Genomic DNA, 17,535 nt, shown 5'->3' with positions numbered 1-17,535 from the left:
AGAAGCCACACGAGACCAACATATTACTAGGCCTCAACAGAATTCTGCCTTTATGTCAAATGCGGTCACTCTTACTTTATCTCTGAAATTCAGCTCTTTAGTCCATCGTGACATATCAAAAATCTGTATGCAATCGTTGAGTTTTTCGATTATAAATTCCGATTTGTAACGTAGATGTCTATGAAAACTTGTAAAATGTTGTAATTACATGCACTTCTCAGTAGATACACTGGCAAGCAAGTGTAATTACATCAGGATATGCTTATCTACACAATTGTAACACTGCTGATTTTTATCTAACACATCAAGCAACACTTACTAATAACCTGCTCACTGGTGCTCAGTTTTGGATCCATCAAGGCTATACAGCTGCAGACCCCATTTATCTCAAATAGGCCCATGAACACTTGGCAGGAGAATCATGGGAAATCTCAAAAAGTACGAGAAAGTTTAGTAAGTGTTTTAAAGACAAACCAGTGACAGGACAGAGACAGGAACGGCCTCCACACAATTTCCCAACAAATAAAAGACCCGAGAGATAAAAGCTCCAACAATTCATCGACACCAACACCCATCTAGGACCCTCCACCCCTGCCTGTCCCTCTGTCCCCACCCCATCTTCCAATCCCAGCCCCGGCCGTATATTCACTATACCCACTGACCTTCACCTCTCCGATGCTGAACGTTCAGTGCTCAGCAAAGGACTTAGTTTCATACCCTTACGCCCTCATCTCAATGAATTTCGGGCTCGGCACGATGCTGAACTCTTCTTCCGCCGTCTTCGTCTCCATGCTCACTTCTTTGGGCAGGAGTCCTCTCCCCGTTCAACGGATCCTTTTACCCACCTCCAATATTCTCCCTCCACCTGGACCCCTCCCTCTGGATTCTTACCTTCTCTTGATCTTTTCACTGAGAACTGTTGGCGTGACATTAGTCGTCTCAATTTCTCTGCTCCTCTCACCCATTCTAATCTGTCCCTCTCTGAACTTACTGCACTCCGTTCTCTCAGGTCCAACCCTAACATTGTCATCAAACCCGCTGACAAGGGTGGTGCTGTTGTTGTCTGGCGCACTGACCTCTACCTCGCGGAGGCTGAGCGTCAACTCGCAGACACTTCCTCCTACCTCTCCTTGGACCATGACCCCACCACAGAACATCAAGCCATTGTTTCCAGGACTGTCACTGACCTCATCTCCTCTGGAGGTCTTCCTTCCACAGCTTCCAACCTGACAGTCGCCCAACCTCGGTCGGCCCGCTTCTACCTCCACAAAAAATCCACAAACAGGACTGTCCCGGCAGACCAATCATGTCAGCCTGTTCCTGCCCCAAGAAACTCATTTCTCGCTATCTTGACTCCCTTCTCTCTCCCCTTGTTCAGTCCCTTCCCACCTACATCCGTGATTCCTTTGACACCTTATGTCACATCAACAATTTCCAGTTCCCTGGTCCTAACCGCTTCCTCTTCACCATGGACGTCCAATCCCTCTACACCTCCATCCTCCACCGGGATGGTCTGAGGGCTCTCTGCTTCTTCCTCGAACAGAGGCCCGAACAATCCCCATCCACCACTACTCTCCTCCATCTGGCTGAACTTGTTCTTACACTGAACAATTTCCCCTTTAACTCCTCTCACTTCCTCCAAATAAAAGGTGTGGCTATGAGTGCCCGCATGGGCCCCAGTTATGCCTGTCTCTATGGGGTATGTGGAACATTCCTTGTTCCATCCTACTCCGGCACCCAAACCAAAACTCTTTCTCCGGTACATCAATGATTACTTCGGTGCTGCTTCATGCTCTCGTCGGGACCTGGAAAAATTTTTTAATTTTGCTTCCAATCTCCACCCCTCCATCATTTTCACATGGTCCATCTCTGACACTTCCCTTCCCTTCCTTGACCTCTCTGTCTCAATTTCTGGTGATAGACTGTCCACCAATATCCATTACAAGCCTACTGACTCCCACAGCTACCTCGACTACAGCTCCTCACACCCCGCTTCCTGTAAGGACTCCATCCCATTCTCTCAGTTCCTTCGCCTCCGTCGCATCTGTTCTGATGATGCCACTTTCAAAAACAGTTCCTCTGACATGTCCTCCTTCTTCCTTAACCGAGGTTTTCCACCCACGGTAGTTGACAGGGCCCTCAATCGTGTCCAGCCCATCTCCCGCGCATCTGCCCTCACACCTTCCTCTCCCTCCTAGAACCGTGATAGGGTCCAACTTGTCCTCACTTATCACCCCACCAGCCTCTGCATTCAAAGGATCATCCTCTGCCATTTCCGCCAACTCCAGCATGATGCCACCACCAAACACATCTTCCCTTCACCCCCCCTGGTGGCATTCCGTAGGGACTGTTCCCTCCGTGACACCCTGGTCCACTCCTCCATCACCCCCTACTCCTCAACCCCCTCCCACGGCACCTTCCCATGCAAATTCAGAAGATGCAACACCTGCCCCTTCACTTCCTCTCTCCTCACCATCCAAGGGCCCAAACACTCCTTTCAAGTGAAGCGGCATTTCACTTGCACTTTCCTCAACTTAGTCTACTGCATTCGTTGCTCCCAATGCAGTTTCCTCTACATTGGAGAGACCAAACACAGACTGGGTGACCGCTTTGCAGAACACCTACATTCTGTCTGCAAGCATTACCCAGATCTCCCTGTTGCTTGCCATTTCAACACTCCACCCTGCTCTCATGCCCACATGTCTGTCCTTAGCTTGCTGCATTGTTCCAGTGAAGCTCAATGCAAACTGGAGGAACAGCACCTCATCTTCCGACTAGGCACTTTACAGCCTTCCGGATTGAATATAGAGTTCAACAATTTTAGAACTTGAACTCTCTCCTCCATCCCCACCCCCTTTCCGTTTCTTCCCCCTCCTTTTTGTTTTTTCCAATAATATATATAGATTTTTCTTTTCCCACCTATTTCCATTATTTTTAAATGTATTTCCACCCATTGTTTATCTCTACCTTTTATGCCCTTTTAGTATTATTTCACCCCACCCCCACTAGAGCTATCTGTACCTTGCCTGTCCTACTCTCTACTCTTAATTAGCACATTCCTTTAGATAATATCACCACCTTCAACACCTCTTTGTCCTTTTGTCTGTGACACCTTTTGGTTATCTCCACCTATTACTGACTGCTTGTCCTAACAACCACCGCCCCCCCCCCCACCCTTAAACCAGCTTATATTTCACCCCTTTAGTTCTGTTGAAGGGTCATGAGGACTCGAAACGTCAACTGTGCTCTTCTCCGCTGATGCTGCCAGACCTGCTGAGTTTTTCCAGGTATTTCTGTTTCTGTTTTTGAAATAAAAGACCCCATGTCATTTATACACCACTAATAAGCTGCAAATAACTTTTCTATTTAACTTCAAAAGAAGATTACAATATGAACAAAGAAATGAACTTTTATTTATAAAGTGCCATTCATGATCTCAGAAAGTCCCCAAGTGTCCCAATAAAATACTTTTCATGTGTATGCACTGTTGCAATGTGGAAAATGCAGCAGCAAATTTGTACATGGCAAATGCCTACAAAGAGTGTTGAGATAATATCCAGAGATCATCGTCTTCCATAATGTTGGTTAAGGCTAAACATTGGCCAGAATATTCACTTCATTTGTATTTTAATGACAAGTACATATAGTCCGATTATTTTGTACTGGGAACCTGATATCAGTTCCATCGAATCTTGTCTTACCTTTCATTCCGATCCATGTTTTCTATGGTTTTAATTCCCATTCTGTAATGAAGCACCCAAAACTGTTACTTTGGCCTAATCAATGTTTTGTATTGCAATCTACACTTCTGTTTATAAAATCCAAGATGCTGTTGGCTTTGTTCATTACTTTTTATAACTGCACCTCCAAGTCTTCCCTCTTCAGTCAAATTTTTCAGTGTCTTTTATTGCATGTATATTCACATTCTTTGCTTCTGTTTCCAAAATATATTACCTAACTTATTCAGGTTTAATTGTATCTGTTATTTGTCTGCCCCTTCTACTACTCTATCTATAGTCCTGAATTCCCTCACCATCTTCAGTAGCCTACACTACTATTACACTGTTATTGCCCTAATAAGGTAGAGAAACACTGTGTTTTGTGATTTGACTGTTTATGTGAGGTTAATACGTGCAGAATGCACTGAATACAGCAAAGGCTTTGGGTCCTGACAATATCTAATCTGTAGTGCTGAAGAATTTCATTATGCCTCTAACCAAGCTGTTCCAATACAGACACAACAATGCCATCTACCCACCAATGTGGAAAATTGACAAGTAGATCAAACACCTCAGCTATGGGATATCACTGCAGGAGTCCTTTGGGGCAGAGTGCTAGGCTCAATCATCTTCAGCTGCTTCAACAATGACCTTCCCTCCATCATAAAGTCAGAAATGGGGAAGTTTGCAGATGATTAAACAGTGATTAGTTCCATCCACAATTCTTCAGATATAAGCAGCCTGTATTCACATGCAGTAAGTCTTGGACAGCATCCAGGCTTAGGCTTATAACTGGCAAGGAACACTCATGCCACACAAGTGCCAGGCAATGGACCATCTGCAACACAGAGAGCCTAACCACGCTTCCTGACATAGAATGACATTGCCATCGCTGATTGCACAACCATCAATATTCTAGGGGTTCACACTGGCCAGAAACTCAACTGGACCAGCCAGGCAAATGCTTTTTTCTCATTTATTCTTTCATGGGATGTGGGCATTGCTGCCAAGGCCAGTATTTGTTGCCCATCTCTAATTGCCCTTGAATTGAGTGGCTTGCTTGGCCATTTCTGAGGGCAGTTAAGTGTCAACCACATTGCTGTGGGTCAGGAGTCATATGTAGGCCAGGCCAGGTAAGAACAGCAGATTTCCTTCCCTAAAGGGCATTAGTGAACCAGATTTTTATTTTTAATGACGAACAATGATAGTTTCATGGTCACTATTACTGAGACTAGCTTTATATTCCAGATTTTCACAATGGAAAAGGATGACGCAGGTATAAACATCAGGGTGAAGGACTGTGAAATATTAGAGGAAATTAACATAGGGAGAGAGGTGGCACTAGCAGGTTTAGTGGCCTTAAGAGTGGGTAAATCTGCAGGCCCGAATGAGATATATCTCAGGCTGTTGAGAGAGACAAGGGAAGAGATATCAGAGGCCCTGGCAGTAATTTTCAAATCCCCTCTGGCCACAGGTGAGGTGCCAGAGGACTGGAGGACTGCTAACATTGTCCCATTATTAAAGAAAGGGAGGAAGAGATAGACCAGGGAACTACAGGCCAGTCAGTCTAACCTCGGTGGTGGGGAAGTTACTAGAAAGAATCCTGAGGGACAGAATATATCTGCACTTAGAGAGACACAGGTTAATCAGGGATAGTCAGCATGGATTTGTTAAGGGAGAATTATGTTTGACAAATTTGATCAAACGTTTTGAGGAGGTGATGTTGATGAGGGTAATGCATTTGATGTGGTCTACATGGACTTTAGCAAGGCTTTTGATAAGGCCCCTCATGGCAGACTGGTCAAGAAAGTAAGAACCTATTGGATCCAAAGCAAAGTGGCACATTGGATCCAAAATTGGCTGAGAGGCAGGAAGCAGAGGGTGATGGTAGAGGGCTGTTTCTGTGGCTGGAAGTCTGTTTCGAGTGGGGTTCCACAGGGCCCGATTCTGGGGCCCTTGATGTTTGTGGTGTATAAAAATGATTTGGACTTAAATGTAGGGGGTATGATCAAAAAGTTTGCAGATTACATGAAAATTGGTAGGGTGGTAAATAATGAGGGGGATAGTCGTAAACTGCAGGAGGATATCAATGGTCTGGTCAGGTGGGCAGAGTGACAAATGGAATCCAACCTGGAAAAGTGTGAGATAATGTGCTTGGGGAAGGCTAACAAGGCAAGGGATTACACTATGAATGTAGGACCCTGGAAAGTACTGAAGATCAGAGGTACCTTGGTGTGCATATCCATAGATCCCTGAAGGTAGCAGGGTAGGTAGATAAGGTGGTTAAGAAGGCATTTGGGATACTTGCCTTTATTAGCCAAAGCATAGAATACAAGAACAGGGAGGTTATGCTGGAACTGTATAAAATACTGCTTAGGCCACAACTTGAGTACTGCATGCAGTTCTGGTCACCCACATTATAGGAAAGATGCGATTGCACTGGAGAGGGTGCAGAGGAGATTTACTGGGATGCTGCCTGGACTGGAGGGTCTGAGCTATGAGGAAAGATTGTATAGGCTGAGGTTGTTTTCCTTGGAGCAGTGAAGGTTGAGAGGGGACCTGACAGAGGTGTATAAGATTATGAGGGGGATAGATCAGGTGGGTATGAAGGCACTTTTTCCATTAGTAGAGGGGTCAATAACCAGGGGCATAGATTGAAGTTAAGAAGTAGAAGGCTAAGAGAGGAGTTGAGGAGAAATTTTTTCACCCAGAGTGTGGTGGGAGTCTGGAATTCACTGTCTGAAAGGGTGGTTGAGTCAGAAACTCTAATAACATTTAAGAAGTATTTAGATATTCATTTATGTTGCCATAGCCTTCAGGGCTATGGGCCAAGTGCTGGAAAATGGGATTAGTGCAGTCAGATCCTTGTTGACTGGTGCAAACACTATGGGCTGAATGGCTTCCTTCTGTGCTGTAAATGTCTATGAGTCTATTTTACAAATTGAATTTACATTCTGCCAGCTGCCATGGTAGATTTTGAACCAATGTCCCCAGAACATTAACCTGGGCCTCTGGATTACTAGTCCAGTGACATTACCATTATGCCACCATCTCCCCATAAAGGGGGTTCCCAGAATAGGTCAGGATGGGTATTCTGCAGTGACTCTCGTCTCCTGATGCCCCAAAGCCTTTGCATCATCTACACGACACAAGTCAGGACTCAATTGCCTGAAGAGGTGCAGCTGCAACAAGAGATAAGAATCTCAATACAATCCATGGCAAAGGAGTCCGCTTATTTGGCACCCCAATCCACCACCTCAGACAGTCGTTCACTCCACCACCAACACAGTGTGGTCACAGTGTTTACTGCCAATAGGGTGCACTGCAGCAACTGGCCAAGACGCTTCCAGCAGCACCTTCCACGTTCATGATCTTAATCACCTACAAGGGCAAGCACTTCATGAGAAGCCCCAAATCCGTCTGCTCTTCCACATCACCCAGGTTTTTCTGCGTTCAAAGTATGTCGTGACATATGCCCCACTACAGCATACATTTCCTAGCATGGACTTAATCTGCTACTCTGTGCCTGTTTCTCAACCTTCAGTTCCCCTTGCAGCTTCCTTTGGTTTTCAGAACATTTACTTTGCTTTCTAATACAGTCTCATTTGCAAATTTGGACACCATCCCCTCTATCCATCTAGCCCAATATCTAGTGATACCCTGGGGTAGAAATTGGAGCTTGTTGTGCAAGTAAAACAGGAGTAACTTGGAGTTTTGAGGAACAATGAATGTCTTAGGGGACCAACTGGAAAGATCACTGTCAAATGGATTGTCAAGTACACAGGGCAGTATCACTGGCAGATGTTCGATAAAGGATATTTGTTTGACTTTTTTTTGAGGGGTTTTCTCATCCCATGAGTTCTATTCTGCCCTCGATCACTTATATATCCAGAATTCTCTTCCCTGTAGCAGAGAAGTTCTTATTGTAAGTGCCACAAGAGGCTTCTTTCTTTCATGGCCGCAGCCCTCCATTAGTTTCCCACCAAAAATATTCACCTTTGCACTATCTGGCTGCTAATAAGCCCCTAATAAAGAGTCAACCTGTATCGCAATGTTCCCAGGACTTGGGGCCCTGAGAGGAGTTACATCTTCATTCTAAAACGCACACAATATATTGCAGTGGACACTTACAGCTACTCGAGCTCTTAGGTGGCACACAGAGGAAAAATTCCATGGCCTCAATATATTTACAGAAAAGATAATGTTTCCGTAAAAGTTGTAATAAATTACTTGGTCATTTAATGTAGGGACTGCTTGGTGTTTAGTTCTCTCGTAGGACAACGAGGTACAGGGTAATATGCTGAAGTTTCGGGTTCAGAATTACAATCTTATATCTAGATGTGAAGAGCAAAGGATTCCATTTAGACCAATGAGCCAGTTTTCTATTCACCTGTGTGTTGAAGAGGTACCGAAAGCAAAAAGATCAGGGCAGTGGGGCAAGTTGGACAAGTCCCTTCAAAGGTCAGCACCAGGTACAATAGGCTAAATGGCCTCCTTCTGAGCTATATTATTCTATGATACTACAAAGTGATCTGTCTCTCAGTTGGCAATGTGCCTACACTTCTGCTGTTTCATTGTCTGGTCTACAGCATCACCAGTGTCGATCTCTCTCTGGTGTTTGTTGCAATATCCGTCTGCAGTCCTATCCCAGTTGCAAAACTGGGAAGCAACACGCTACCACAATCCGCAATTGGGTACGAGGTACATTCTGCAAGGCATGCCCTGACCTGTCCAAATATCAGAGCTTTACTGTGAAAACCCCGATAGCTTATTCAATTATTATGCTTGTCTGAATGAATGTTTTACTGCAGCACCTGGTGCTCCTCTGAAGAGGCATCATGAGCCATTGTAGTAGCAGGAACTCTTTTGCCAGCTAGCAGCCACCCTGGCCTTTGACCCTGAGACCTGGGACACTGCTGCAGCACAAAGGCATCATGTTAGCTCCAGGAATGCTGCAAATCCCTGTGCCTGTCGTTGGAAATGAGCTGAACGTTTAGGGAATGTAATTTTCATATAAATTTGAGACAAGCAATGTCACGTATGGGTGACATCAAAAACCCTGGCAATGCTGGGGAATAGGTAAATCTGAAAATGTGATTGCCCTCCTTGGATCTGTTAAATTGTATAAATTCAGCTGCCTTAATTGCATTGGTAACTTGCCCTGTAAACAAGTGAACAACAAATTGATCTGACAATGGTGCCCAGAGTTCTGTAAACTGGGCCTGTGGAATAAAACAACAACAAAAATGTATATTTATGTCGTGCCTTTGACACAGTGAAACATCCGAAGGTGGTTCAGAGGAGCATTATAAAACAAAATATGACACTGTGGATGCAATTTTCCTTGCCCGCTGATCGTTGGGCGTGTTTGGTGATGTGAGCGGACAATATGGTCCGAAGGCCAAAAATCGGTTTCACAACGTCGTGAAACCAGTTTGCAATCGTCTGCTCAGCCTGTCAATGACGGGCTGCGTTTCCCATGGTCAGACATCAGAAACCTCATTGCAATACATCTCCATATCATCATTATAAGGCCAGCTCGCCGGAATCATCCCCCTACGCTGGATCATCCAAGTACCTCGCCGACGCGTTTCGCAACTATACATAAGCAATGTGTACCTGGCGAGCTGTACTTCATTCAAGACTTCAAGGTCTGTTTGCCTACTTTGCTTCAGGCAGTACTCGCAATCATCATTGCCAGGCTTCGCAGACAGCACCACATCACTGTTAGGGGGACTCACGGGCAGGTCTCCACCACCGAAACGAGCCGTAGGGCGGGGGTGGCTTTTCAATGGCTGCAGGGCTAGGGCTTGCTTGACGAAGGGAGAGAAGTGGCCTCAGGCAAGGGAAGAGGCTGCAGGGCGTGGGCTGTACTGGGGAATGGGAGTATCACAGGGTGTGTGTGGGGGCACAAGTTGATCTGTGCAAGTGGCGTCAAGAAGGTGAGGGCTGAGGGGGCAGCCTCCAGAGGAGATGACGCCAGCTGGAGATGTGAGGGTGTGTGTGAGAGAGAGTGAGTGATGATGGCCCTTGAGCTGACAGTGAGTGAGATGCCAGTGAATGTTTGATGGTCTTGAGTGTGTGAGTTTAGAGAGATGAGATGGTTGTCTTACCCTGGCGGCACGGATGAGATCATTCATCCTGTATCTGCGTCAGATGGCTGACCTTTTCTGTGCACATTGGCACTGATCACCACTGCCATTGCCTACCAAGCCAGAGTGGTGAGATTGCTGCCCCTCCTGCGGCCAGAGGGCAAATAGAGGACATCAAAGTGGGTGTCCAAGGCATCCAAAAGGCACTTGAGGGACACATTACTAAAGTTGGGTGCTGCAGTCTTCTTGTCTTTTGGAGCCATGTCTTCTGTGCAACAATCCTGGGCTGGTAGCACTGAGAGATGTGCGCGCGGCTGCACTTTAAACATGGCACCTGGCGTGATGAAGCGGCGAGGTGACGGCGTGGGGAGCGCATCAGAGCCCGCCTGCCATCGAAATGGAGTGTTTCCTGGGAATGCATGATTAATGAGGTGGGATTGGGACAATACGGCGTGAGAAGCCGCCATTGTGGCCAACGGGTAAAATGTTCTTTTTCCTGCCTGCTACCAAACTTAGGGACAATTCCATCCTGAGCCATATGTGGAGACATTAGGTCAGATGACTAAAAGCTTGGCCAAAGAGGTAGGCTTTAAGGAGGATCTTAAAGGAAGAAAGCAAGACAGAGGCTGACATAAAAGTTGAGGACTGTGGTCATTTTCTGTGCAATAGAGACAGCTGCAGGGGCTGCAAATCTTAGTTTAGAGAACGGAGCATGGCTGCAAAGCTTCCTGACTGAAGTGCAGCTCTTGGAAGCAGTCTTGAAAAGTGTGCCAGGGTCTCTATATTCTGCTGGATGGGTAATTCTGAGGTGCTCTGCTTTTTCTTCAACTATGCCTTTGAAGCAGTGACACACATTAACAAGGGCAGATGGGGAAGCTGAAGCTGTGGAACTTAGGACGAGTGCTTTAACTCCATTATCTCTGTGTGGTGGCACTGGGAGAGTGGCCACTTCCTCAGCACGTTCTGAACCTGAATGTAGTTTGTCCTCAAGCATTGCTCCAGCGGAAGCCCAGAATAAATCAGAAATTCCTGGCCTATTTGTTGAATTATACCCTCCTTCAAACATAAAACTTTCTGCTTATGAGTCTCTGGGCGTGAACTTGGGCTACGTCAGGTTGAAAATGAGCGATAGTAAAATTTCCACTGAGAAGAGAATTGGGTGGGGTGCAAAACGATTTGTTATTTCCTATTTAGTACAATCACTGTGGACCAATTTCATCCCTAATTGGTTATGTGACTTTACAATAACCATATTGTTATTTTACAATTCTATACCTTTTTGTATTTCTGTCATGTTTTTCCTATCCTTTTTCATTGACTTATTGCTGTTATGCCCAGTCTTTGCCCATTTCTCTTTTTAAGCTCGTCTCCGTCACTGTCCATTTTCATTTGCTGACCTTTGCCCTTGTTTGTTCTATTATTGCCCTTTCTTCTTCCAATTGTCTTCATTAAGGTGCCAATCCAAAACAATTTTAGATTTACTCCCACAGTGGCGATGTTGGTAACTCTGTGCAAATGATTTCCCATTGACGTCTCTGTTTGGATAAGTACTCATTGAAAATGGGACTTGCAGATGGGTGAAGATGCCTTTTGCACAATTACACAAAATACAACAAACTAACTTATTTCTAAACCACATGCCCTATAGTGTTTATCAGGTGCAATATCTGTTTGATACAATTGACAGCAACTCAGTTCATGCTTTGTGAAATTAATGAGGGCACCAGCTCACAGGAGCTGCAGTTGGTGCATACTGACACCTAACAGATCCCACGCGATAAGAAGCAACGCAGAGGTGGTGGATGTTTTCCAATGAAATTTAGCAGAAATAATTATTGAAAATCAAACCCTTCGAACTTAGCGAAGGGCTGCATAGTTCCCACAATTGTATCTTGCCGCCTTTGTTCCATGTCCCTTGATCCCCGTACCAAACCTAAATCTAGTGATCTCCGTCTTGAAAATTTCAATTATTTGAACATCTAGCCTTTTTTTTGGAGGGGAAGAGTTCCAGGTTTCCACTACATTTTGTGTGAGGAAGTGTTTCCTGATTTCACTCTTCAGTGACATAGCACAGATTTTAAGATTATGCCTCAAAGTCTGGATGCCCCCAGCAGAGGAAATCATTTCCTGACATCTTTCCTATCCGGTCTCTCATTGCCTTCTTTGTATCCCTTTTGTCGCCTTTCAGAGCTCCCTCAGCTTGCCAGATTTCTGACTTTCCTGGCATCCATGCAATTCTTATATTTTAGCTTGATACGGTCTCTTCCCTTGGTCATTGACCGTGGTACTTAACCACACAAGTTCACTTTGCTTTTTAGTGATTTCCTGGTTCTCTATCTAAATACTAAATAATTCTTTGAATACTTACCAATGTTGGTCTGTAGATTACTCAGTAACAGCTCTACTCATCTGACTGTGCTTAATTAATTACTCATCCTTCAAAGTCTTCCTTATTTAAATTTAAAACGTTAGAGTGCGACTCTCCCTTCTCACGCTTAATATCAATTTCAATCATAGTCTGGTCAGCATTTGCACGTTGCTTTTTACTGTAAGATTGTTAAAGAAATAAAGACGTGCTTTTATTTGTCATCTTTTATAACCACCATTTATCTCAAAGCACTTTGCAGTCAATGAAGTATTTTTTGAAATGTAGTCACTATTATAAAGCTGGAAGTACAGCAACTAATTTGCACACAGCAAACTCCCACAAACAGCAATATGATAAAGGCCAGGTAATCTTTTTATGATGTTGATTGAGGGATGAATATTGGTCAGGACACTGGGGATGACTCACCTGCTCTTCTTTGAAATAGTGCCATGGGATTTTTTACACCCACTTGAGAGGGCAGATGGGGCCTTTGTTTAACTTCTCACCTGAAAAATGACACCTCGGACAGTGCAGCACATCCTCAGCACTGCATTGGAGCGTCAGCCTTGACTTTTGTGCTCCAGCTTTGTAATTGGACTTGTGATAGAGAAATGAGAGTGCTACCCATTGAGCCACCTCTAACATCATGTCATTAACTTTAGTTCTTTACTCACCACCACACCCAGTGTTGTTGTGGAAATGGTCTTGAATACATTCTGCAAACCCTTAACCTTTACTGTTTGAGCTGTTCCACACCCAGCAGTCTATGTGAAAATTAAAAGCTTTTATTATCACTGTTCTGTTCTTGCTACATGCTTCCCTGATCTCTGTATTCATGCATCCCTCCACACACAGCCCCCATCACTACTGTCATGAGTTCTGTAGGTGACTCCGAGCAGAGTTTTCATCGCTTACTCTTCATTAACTGCACCCAAAATGTTACCGTGGCCTGATTACTCTCACTGAAGTTCTTCATTTCTAGTAACGATAAATTGTGCTCATTGCCACACTCCCTTCTTTCCTAATATCCTGCCCCTTCTAAAGATATTATAACCTCAGATTATAGCCACTTCCTTCTGAGGGCCACTACGTCAGCACGGTAAGCATAGATGTGCAGCATTTTGTGATTTGATAGAAAATGACGTGGTTCTTTTATTTCTGGTGCTTTGGATATGCAATGTTCAATAAATGTTGCATGTGATGCCTCATTAAGTTACTCCAACTTTGCTCTTTTTGTTTCCTCCTTTACTTAATCTTCATAGCACAGGAAGAGTGAATTTGGGTAAATCCATCGCTCTGATCCAAAAAAAAAACTTTCTCCAGTACTCAGTGTAACTGGCAAGAGGAAGTTCACAATAGCAAAGAGCAAAAGATGGCCTTCTTGGGGATATAGCTATGTTTCCCATACCGCCACTTACATAGTGGTCATTCAGTCAGAGATTGGATTTAGAGAGACTGTTGAGGGAAATTGCACAGAAATGCTTCGATGTACATGTGACACAGGCGGTGCTGCAGGCTCCATACAGGCAGTACCACAGGCTCCGTACAGGCAGTACTGCAGTCCGCCAGCTTATCTCAAGAATAGTTTGACTGCAAATCTTTGCAGGCAAGGTCCACAAATGTTGCTCCTGGCTCCAGAGAAACCTTCCAACCAGTCTGCACAATCCCATTCCCTGTCAGTGATAATCGCCCACATCAGAGCTGCCAGAATTCCTAACCCCAACTCAATCAACAACCTGCCTGGCGTAGCTTAGAAATCAATGCCAGTGACCACTGGACCTCTTAAAGGAAAAACTGAATCAATATTTGCAGCAGAGATTAAGGGGATATGTACATGGGGAAGTGAGATTACCTGTAGATTGTACAGCAGAGAACAGCACAGACACAGGGTGAATGACCTCTTCCTGTGTTTCATTGATTATAATTCATTACTCCCTCTGGAATAAAGGGCCACTGAAAAACCTACCTTGTATCCATCCGCAGCCTGGCATCTTAATTCAAGTTAGTAAAAAAAAACCACCCTTCTGTCCTAGTAACATCAAAAGGGCTTTAACCTGCATCCAAAACATTGATTGTACCAATATCCAGTTGTGACTGTTGACTAATTCTTTCCACCAAGATGCCTCTCCTTTTTAAACAGTGCCTACGATTTTTTTTTTGCACTAAGTTGGTGCTCGACCTAAGTGGTTCCCCTGAGGCTGAAACAGGGCAGGAGGATGGGAGATGTGTGTCACTGTGTCTCCGAGCTTGCACACCAGTTGGGCTAAGTTTAAGGTTGCAGTTTATCCATTGCAGCTGACTCTGCTCGCTTTCCGACTTCTCGCGCAGTCAAGGAGGAAGAGACTGACAGCGACGGATGTGAAGTGTTCTGGAGAGAGCCCACCAAAGCTCACTCTATTCCAACCTGACATTCAAGGAACCCGTTGAGACTTACATGGGTAAATGAATAAAGGGAGTAAATTAAAAATCCTTCCGTCTTTATTAGTTGCATTAAAAATACAAGAGGAAGTTTGATAATCAGGATTTATTATCTACATTCATTGATAAAGTTACAATCACGCCCTGATTTTCTCCAAAGCTTGTGTTAAATCTAATAAAGGTAAACATTAAACTAACCAATGTCACTGTGATCACCCCCAAAACCAGTTTCATTTCTTGGCAATTATGTTTTTTTACACACGTTATCTATAACTCCGATGAAAGGTTGTTGAAGGCTCAGTGGGGCTTTCTGCAGTTTCAAGAGCAGAGGGAAAGCTGTAGATCTGTGCAATAATTCTTTCATTTCTTTCATACCGTATTTTCCCTACAAGCCCAGATGGTTCTATGGTCGCAACATTGGTTTATTTATCAGCAATTTGAGTCAGCAAAGCAAAAACTAATAGAATGGCATTAGCTCCTGTTAAAAGTGGCAAAAGACATGATCATCAGTACTCGTCCTCACATACTAACCCCTCACATCAGGGTAAGATCGTTAAGCGTTTTGTTCATGCATGCCAAGAATACCTATTGAAAGTTCTGCTGGGTAGGCTTGTATAAGCTGAGGTACCATTCAAAACAGGGGTGTCCACAAATTCCACAGCGCAGTTCGTGTTTAGCTCTCCTACACATGGTGCGTTCTCCAACTCCAGCACCGTGATGTTGTTAGCTGCAGAGGTGCTAAGGATATGAGCAGGAACATACAGAGTGATTTGCGGACCTCTAGCCGGCCAGTAGCGACCAAGGTTGAAGCCGTTGATCCACACTTGACCCTGAAAAAAGCCAAAAAAGCATATTACAATAAACTTCCTGATCAGTGGCCTCACAGACCCGAGATTCAGCACTACCTAAATTAAGGAGGATGGAAAATACCTGACTTTCAAGCTGTGCTTCACCTACTTGTTAAAAATGACCCTGTCATAGATTTACAGGACATTGTTCACATCTTGCCAGAGCAAACCCAGATTTCCATTCTGAAAGAACATTATGGACTAGTTGGGTTTTTACAATAATTCAGTAGTTTCATGGCAGCTTCTTATTCCAGACTCATAATTACCTGAAATCCCCCAGCCAACATGGTGGGATTTGAGCCCATGTTCAATGTATTATTAGTTCAGGCTTCTGGATTACTGGCCCTGTAACATAGCCACAATGCTACCGGACTGGTGCACTTCATTGGCTGTAAAGTACTTTGGGACATCTTGTGGTCCTGAAACGTGCTATATAAATAAAAGTTTATTCTTTGTATAGTAAAAATTCCAATGGCGGAAATGGTGAGGTGGAAACAGGATGTTCTGCACTTCTGGAACAAAAACAAAAATACCTGGGAAAACTCAGCAGGTCTGACAGCATCTGCGGAGAGGAACCCAGTTGTGCACTTCTGCTTGACCATCCCTGTATGTCCACTTCCACCTGAATTTCTGGTTTGGCTGCGGGTTGTATATTCACAGCTCAAGGATCCTGCCCACTCACATGGCCAGTGATGGGGAGGGCATGGTTATGAGGCTGCAATTCGGGAGTTTGCTGGAGAAACTTCCAGCCTGTCGCAGGCTCTCAAAGTGGAGAAGAGTCAGGGGTAGAATCTTGGAAGGAAATCTGCGCTGTATTCAGTGGGTATGAGCAGGGCTGCACTCCTTCAGATTCCAGGCACACTCTCCAGAGGGGTACACTGCACAATGCTTAGGAGGTTGAAAGGGTCAATGCAATATGCAGTTCACATGGAACATAAGAAATTGGAGCAGGAGTAGGCCATTCAGCCCTTTGAGCATGTTCCGGCATTCAATAAAATCTTCTACCTCAACTTTACCTTCCTGTACTATCCCTTAATTCCCTTAGCTTCCAAAAATCTATTGACCTTTGTCTTGAATATTCTCAATGACTGAGCACTCAGGGCTCTCTGGGCTACAGAATTCCTGGGATTCACAACCGTTTGAGTGAAAAAATTGTTCTTCATCTTAGTCCTAAATGGCCAAGTACTCAATCTGAAACTATGATCCTATATTCCCCAGCCAGCGGAAACACTTACTCAGCACCTACCCTGTCAAGCCCCTTAAGAATTCTATATGTTTTAATTAGATCGCCTCTCATTCATCTACACCCTAGGGGATACAGGCCTAGTTTGCTCAATCTCTCCTAAGATAATCCCCTCCAACCCAGGAATCAGTCCAGTGAATCTTTGGCCTCTAGGGCAACCAAATCTTTCCCTTAGGTAGGGAGGCCAAAACTGCACATAGTACTGCGGGTGTGGCCTTATCAATACTCTGTGTACGTGTAAGACACATGGGATTGAGGATTGGTTAATAGACAGAAGGCAGGACTTGGGCCGCAGTTGTTTATGATCTATATTAATGACTTAGATGAGGAGACGGAGTGTAGCATGTTCAAATTTGCTGACAATACAAAGTTAGATGGGAAAGATGGGCGAGGGAGCCAGAGCAAGACTGCAGAGGGTTACAGACATATGGTGAATGGGCAAGAACATGGCAGGTGGAATACAAGATGGTGAAGAGTTACGTCATCCACTTTGGTAGGAAAAATGGACTACTTTGCTCTTATACTCCAATCCCTTTGGGACAAAAACTAACGTAATACCTGCCTTCTGATTTGCTTGCTGCACTTGCATGTTTCTGTGATTCAGGTACATGCCCAGGTCCCTCTAAATACCCATGTTTCCCAGTCTCTCACCATTCAAAAGATACTCTGTTTTTCTATTTGTCCTACCAAAGTGGGTGACGTAACTCTTCACCACCTTGTATTCCATCTGCCATGTTCTTACCCATTCACCCTAAGTTTATAATCCTCTGCGGCCTCATTCTGTCCTCCTCATCCATCCTTCCCACCTAACTTTGTATTTTCAGCAAATTTGACAGTCTCCTCATCT

The 17,535-nt window shown here is 44.5% G+C and overlaps 1 protein-coding gene across 1 annotated transcript in view; it reads right to left on the bottom strand.

Annotated features, from left to right (window-relative positions):
• Nucleotides 1–14,639: 14,639 nt before the first annotated feature.
• glb1 (galactosidase, beta 1) overlaps nucleotides 14,640–17,535 on the bottom strand; it is a 126,118-nt gene continuing 123,222 nt past the window's right edge. The window contains exon 16 of the mRNA XM_078539510.1: nucleotides 14,640–15,427. Coding sequence (XP_078395636.1) covers nucleotides 15,164–15,427 — 264 coding nt within the window. The 3' untranslated portion in view covers nucleotides 14,640–15,163. The remainder of the gene's footprint in view (nucleotides 15,428–17,535) is intronic.

Source organism: Cetorhinus maximus, chromosome 3 (assembly GCF_964194155.1).
Source record: "Cetorhinus maximus chromosome 3, sCetMax3.hap1.1, whole genome shotgun sequence".
Classification (NCBI taxonomy): domain Eukaryota; kingdom Metazoa; phylum Chordata; class Chondrichthyes; order Lamniformes; family Cetorhinidae; genus Cetorhinus; species Cetorhinus maximus.
This window is presented reverse-complemented; position numbering and strand designations above follow the sequence as displayed.